At 39.5% G+C, this 6,338-nt stretch overlaps 1 protein-coding gene across 1 annotated transcript; it reads right to left on the bottom strand.

Annotated features, from left to right (window-relative positions):
• Positions 1–641: 641 nt before the first annotated feature.
• Positions 642–5,984, bottom strand: got1l1 (glutamic-oxaloacetic transaminase 1 like 1). The gene is made up of 8 exons (XM_038704039.1): positions 5,558–5,984; positions 4,511–4,692; positions 3,919–4,042; positions 2,871–3,088; positions 2,603–2,753; positions 1,977–2,142; positions 1,619–1,761; positions 642–1,048 (listed from the first exon to the last, which is right to left on the bottom strand). Exons 1-8 carry the CDS (start codon positions 5,730–5,732, stop codon positions 909–911), a joined length of 1,299 nt encoding a protein of 432 aa, XP_038559967.1. The 5' UTR covers positions 5,733–5,984; the 3' UTR covers positions 642–908.
• Between the last annotated feature and the right edge of the window lie 354 nt (positions 5,985–6,338).

Here is a 6,338-nt window from a genome sequence, read left to right as displayed (position 1 = left end):
CAACACTGTGTACATGTAAGCATGATGAGACCCAAATCAAAGGGCTCCAGACAGTGTCTAATGGCTAAGACTCTGTATGATGGTGGATGTTGATTATCCTTGTTGTTCACCCGAGGTCACTGAAATGAAAACAGCGAGCACGCAGCCTCCATTAAATACCTTGTCGCAACCTGTTTCCCAGAACTAAACAGCATGCAGTGACAATGGTGGCATATCTCACAAATGAAAAGAGGGCCCACAAGAATATGAAGTTAGTTAGATAAAAGCTATATGTTTTCCAAATATGTGGAAAATAAAATAATGCTAATTTTTGCGTTGCTCCATTACTGCCAGACAGACAGAGAAGAGGATTAGTCATTAATATGTTTAAAAATGCACAGTTGAAAGGAAATGGTACTAATGACAAAATAGGACATGTGGCAGTAAAACCCCCAAATAGTCTGATACAAATACAACTCTTCAGAAAAAAAGGTTACTCTGTGGGAAGCACCCAATCAATTTCAATATTATTTTTAAAATAAAATTACTTAAAGAAATTAAAGAATTGGCCTTTCTGCCACTTTGGCAGTCAGATATGATTGTAGTTATAAATCGTGCAGTCCTGCACCAAGACAACCTGATTGATCAGAAGAAATCTGTAATATGAGGCAAAAGATAAATTTATTATACTGATCTGCAATATTTAAAAGTATAAAACTGACAAAAAAATGCATCCAGCTTGTGTATGAAAATATGGCATATGTTTACACAAGAATGTCTCAGATGAAGCATGGACGTTTGTGACAAATGTTTAAGAGAAGTAAGTCAACCTTGTAACAAAAGGCAGTGAATTATAAAGACTGAACATTTCAGTCAGGCTGCAAAGCTCATTTGACACTGATTTCAGATCTTGATCAAAGGCCACATGATCAGAGTGAAGTGGTCAGAGCCAGATGGATGGAGTCGGCTATATACTCGAAGTTACGGCCGTTGATTGCACTCATGTTTAGACAGCCCCTGGGAAGCAGGTGAATGTGTCTCCTCTTTAACAGAAAATCTACCTGCTGACCTAAAGAGACAAAAGAAAACACAAGAAAGTATTTATGATAGTATCATGGGATTTGCTGTTGTTTTATTGTAAGAATTTGTAACATTTAAATAAAAATGTTCTGGGAGTCCATGTAAATTAATGTAATTGACAATCATCTCCATTGTGAAATTATCACAAACACACACCAAAAAATATCCCCTGCAAATCCCTTGATCAAAGTCATGAATTTTGCTTTAATGAACGCTGATTAGGGTTAAGGCTTGTAATTGTACCAGCATAAGGTAAGACAAATATATTTCATACCATTGTATAAAGTGCAAAACTTGAATGTTATTTTCAAACAGAGCCAAAAATGTGAGGCCTTGACTCTGTATTAAGCAATAGATCTATAACAATGTACCATAAATGCAAATTATTTATGTGAAAGGATTTTACAGAGGAGCACAGATGAGCATTGAGAATATTAGACCGTGTTTTGCCTTGTCCTTATTAGAGGCTGGTGCAGTGAATTATTTGTTGCTCTAGATCATTAGACAAAAAGCACTACATAAGTCCAACATGGTAGAAACTGTGCTGCCTGCTGCTCACCATTCAAGCCTGTACAACAGTACAGTCCACCTTGTTGAGTTAGGTGGTTCCAGCAACCGGGAGTTCCCAAAAGCCTCAGCCTGTCCCTCAAAATGTCTCTGATCAGCCTACATCTCGCCACAATGCACTTTACTTCTCCCTGCCTGGGGAACACAGTGGAAATGTTTGGAATGTAATCTAAAGTATACAATTCAATATTTGCAAAACATCCAGTGCAACAACAATCCAGTGCACAAAAAGTGCGTCTTTTAATTGATGGATTTTGTCACCAGCACACTTGTCCATCACTATGGACATCTATTAATACAGTAGCAATGTGGCTGTACAAACCACATTCTTCAAGTGGAGCGTGACTCACCATTCAACAAGATGGGCTGAGTTACAGAGCACTGTTGCAACAACACGTGCTCCTCCTACAGATGGCTGGGCCCACAGTGATCTGATTATTGTGTCAACTTGAGACTGCACAGATAACAGGAGGGAGCTCTGCTTTAAGACGCACAGGAGGTGTCCAACAGCTTCGCCTGGTGATGGGAAGTAGGAGATGAGTCCGATGTAAAGAAGCATGACATACTAGCTTTTGCTTGCGTTTCTGACTGAAAATGAAGTTGAGGGACACTTTTTAATTAGAAAATAAAATAAGCCACAAGCAGATAAGATGAGTTGCCTCACGTGACAGTGAGTGTAGATACTATGAGCGTACATTGTCTGGCGAACAATGGCCAAGACATGAATACATAGCTGTGTGTGGGGCTGACTGCACAAAAGAAAAGAATATTGAGTTCAAATTGACTTGCTATATTTTCTTGTAACAGCAGAGAAACTCTGGGCTGTACTTTGTGTTTGTTTATCATTACAGATTACAGTTTTAATTTGAAGTATTAGTAGTAGTATTCATTTTGACATTTGGAGTCCCTGTGGCCATAGGAGTGACACACATACATCCTTGAAATGAGTAAAATTCTTTTAATATCACTTTCTCACCATATAGTCCAAAGCAGTGGGAGAACGACTGAGCACAGAGGAGCTCCATCCCCAGCGATGCACAGTACTGTACAGGCCAGGCATCCCGCTCTAAATCTCCATAACAGAGTGCCTGGGCAGGCAGCAGGAGGAAAGGGAAAAGCCTACGCCTCTGTGGAAACAGTGCCGAGACAGCAAATGATGATTTAAGCAGGAATGAAGAGCTACTTGTCTGATAAATAAATAATTTGAGCCTCTGCAAAAGAGCATAAATGTACATGTCAGTTACCATGATGAGTTGTGTAATCACAGCCCATTGATTTTGAGAGAGGTCTGCACCGGTTGGGTAGTGGGCAGACGCAGAGAGAACAACAACACTTCGCTCTGGAGCCCTCTCCAGATCCTCCAGAAGCTTCTTCAAACAAACACCCCGCTGCTTGTCATCCCAGTAATAATACTCACAGATATCTTGGATCCCTGCTGCTTGGAAGATAGCAGCCAATGAGTCTGCAGGGAGGATCAAGGCAAAAAAAGATCAATCCCATTTTAAACTCCAGGATGCTGTTATGTTTTTATGTTATGATGAATATCTTTTGATAATATTAACTGTACACTTTTAAACATAGTAATGCATATAACATATTTTGCAGGCATTACATCTGTACAGAAGTACTGCACTTTCAAAGGTTTCCTCAATCTCCAAATCTCCCTGAAATCATTTACATCCACAAAAATGAACTGAACAGACTGTATATGAAATGTGTAAAATGATAACGCCTGACATATGTATTTAGGCCGGTTATCATCTATACACGTGCAATCCTTCATATTTAGTCTTCTTTCCCTCTGAAATCTCAGAAATTGCATTGTGTACTTGTCACAGTTACTTATGTCTATGAAGGTTCTCAGTCATCCAGGTCATAGTTATCCAAGGAAGGTTACAATCAAACTGAAGAAGCCTCTCAGATCAGAGGCGAAACATCTTCGAGTATCTTCGGCCCAATCCAGTTACCCTTGATTTTAACCTTACTTTGAGTTACTTATGTTGCTATGGATGCAACTGCTGTATTGTTAGCCAAACATCTGTCATTTGTGGTGTACCTATGAGTCATCCTCAAGTCTTGTTCATAGTATGATGTTCAGGCAAACTGGTAGTGCAATCACCAAACTAGTGTGGCTGTGGCTAAGGAGGTACAGCGAGTTGTCCACTGATCAAGGGGTTGGCAGTTTGATCCCCAGCTGGGTGAATGAGAGGCCAATTGTAAAAAAAGTTCTATATATACGCATCCATTTACCATTTATTAGCTACCACCAGCATTTTAAAGTGCAGTATTTACCATCACAGGGGGAAGAGAGGTAGAGCGGCCCACGCCAATCAGCACATACATCATACCAATGTCTCAAGAGTTCAGCTCCAAGACGCACAGCAGCGGTAAAACCAGGTGTTTGGACACCTAACACCTGCAACAAAAGTCCGGAAACACCAAGAGTTGGGTTATGATTAGTACTAGTAGTAAAATACTTGAGTGCTGCTGATCTTGTTCTGATTTATTCTGAGAATGAAGTTGGAAGTAAATAAGTCCTCTGCACAGTACCTGCAGGTAATGACTGCATGTACAAATTAACTGGATGATATGCTAATTCTTCATCTATACATGCTTGTTGCTGTGAAACAATTAGATTAGATTTGCTATCATTTAGGATGGGAGAAATGAGCACTTAGAAAAGATAATGTTGACTGAGACTCAAAACTAACTCTTTCACCACCTTCCTAAAACTCACAAGGGAACATCATTATGTTTTTTATTATTATTATTATTATTTTATTGCCTTTTGAGTGCAGAATTTGGCTGATTCCGATTATCTCAAGATACCGGATATTGGCCCAATTAATCGATCAGTCACTAGTTTATGTACGGCTGAAATTACCCGGTTCTCCGCTATAGCACGAGAGCTCTTCCCCAAAGCAACCTCTGAGGCTCGCCGAGTGAATTCTGTCAGACCAAGAGAAGGTGGATACTCTGGACGAAGAGTGGGATCAGCGCTTAACTGTTGCTTTATTTTTCCAACAAGACGCAGTTCAAAGGTCTTCCCTTCCTCGCTGTAACACTCTGTGGAGTCCAACAAAACACAGTATCAAACTGCAAAAAATAAAAATGAATCATTGGAAAGGAAAAGAAGGTTCACAACGAGAGAAACGGTAATTGAGACTCTTAGAAAGCATACTGTTAAATGGAAGATTTTGAAAAATCAGAATAAGGCACAAATAGGTGGGATCCACCCAGAGCCCAAAATGCCCCATTCAGAAACATATTGATGAAATCACATGGACATGTTGTGCCTGCTTTCCACCAACAACTGACACATATTTTGGAGCTTCTGCGCCATAAATGGAAACTTTAAGTATCTTTATTTCTTGATTAGTATTAGGAGTAATAGGCTAGCTCCTACAAAATATTTATTAGATATTAGATTGAGTCAGCAATTCACTTTAAAAGGGTGTCAACTGCATTATCTATTCAAGTATTGCGCTCTGAATTAAAGATGAGGGAGCCAAATGCAGGTAAAGTTAGAGAAATTTAAATGCACCCCTCTGTGCTTCTTAAAAACGCTATAATATTCTTTGTGGGGTTCATCATTGGTGATAAATGATTTGAAGTATATATTTTATTAACGTTTACAGTCGTCAATATTTTATCAGGCCTGCACTTGGTAGAAGTAGCATTTCTTAAGATTCAGCAGAAATCTGCATTTTGATCAATGTGCACAGCAAAGCATCTGAAAAGCATATGAGCGGTTACCTCCCGCGAGGTGCATGCACTTCTCTGCGGGCATGCAGAATAACAGGCATAACACCTGTACAACTCAGCAAACTTTTGTTAAGGTTTTTGTAGGCCTAACTTACAGAAAGGCACATTACAAGAGCAGATATGATACAAACGTCGTCCTAATTAATTGAATCTCAAACGGACTCACCTCTACCTGCCAGGTAAACTCTCCTGATCTGAGTGTCTCTCTTGAAGGCGGACAATAGCCTTGTTTCAGGACTCACAGTTGCGCTGTGAGTACTGGTAAACACAGAGAGATGACCTCCCGGGTCTCCATTTTGGTTGCCCTCTTTTTCATCCATGCTGCCGCCGGGTCGGTTCATCTTCAACCCAGCCTGCCAAATCAGCCCGCTAGCCTTTTGTTTAGCCTCTGTTGCCAGGCTACAGCACGTTTAGATACAGTCACCCGGGCAACGATGGATGAGTTTGTAACGAGCTAATTTGTGGGTTTACTTTCGCCTTTGCAGTGATCAAAACAGGACAGCCTGTGTGGAAATGAAAGGATCAGTTTTCACTTTTGGTGAAAACGTCACTTTTAAAGTGTGTAGGCCTATATGGGTCCACACCAAGGACTGTTAATGCTGGTCAAAAAGTAGGCTAAGTTAGATACATTTTGCTTTTAGTCTCTCTCTCTCTCTCTGTGTCTTTCTTTTGTTTTTAAAATGTAATTTTATTGTCAATTATATATAGGCCAATATATATTTATTGTTTATATGTGTTTACCTAAACATTCATGCCAGTAAAGCTAATTGAAATGAATGAAATGAGTGTTAATTTAGGTCTTTTTGGACTAATTTAGTGTATTTTTTTTATGTAGTTAAAATTTAATACTTCTTAACACCGACCAGTGTTAGTTTTTCTTAACACTTTTATATAGTGTTAGACTTTCACTCTCTCAGAGGATCATTTGTTAACTACACACGCGTTAT

This window comes from Micropterus salmoides, unplaced genomic scaffold (assembly GCF_014851395.1).
Source record: "Micropterus salmoides isolate LMB-PRFRI ecotype aquatic unplaced genomic scaffold, ASM1485139v1 Ms_hic_scaffold_7, whole genome shotgun sequence".
Classification (NCBI taxonomy): Eukaryota; Metazoa; Chordata; class Actinopteri; order Centrarchiformes; family Centrarchidae; genus Micropterus; species Micropterus salmoides.
This window is presented reverse-complemented; position numbering and strand designations above follow the sequence as displayed.

Excerpts from the sequence above, each read along its gene's own strand:
- got1l1 (XM_038704039.1), bottom strand. The coding sequence starts at position 5,732 with ATGAACCGACCCGGCGGCAGCATGGATGAAAAAGAGGGCAACCAAAAT. Across the intron at positions 1,762-1,976 it reads TCAGCCCATCTTGTTGAATG|GCAGGGAGAAGTAAAGTGCA; the intron begins GTGAGTCACGCT and ends TGTGTTCCCCAG. Across the intron at positions 1,049-1,618 it reads CTGTTGTACAGGCTTGAATG|GTCAGCAGGTAGATTTTCTG; the intron begins GTGAGCAGCAGG and ends TTGTCTCTTTAG.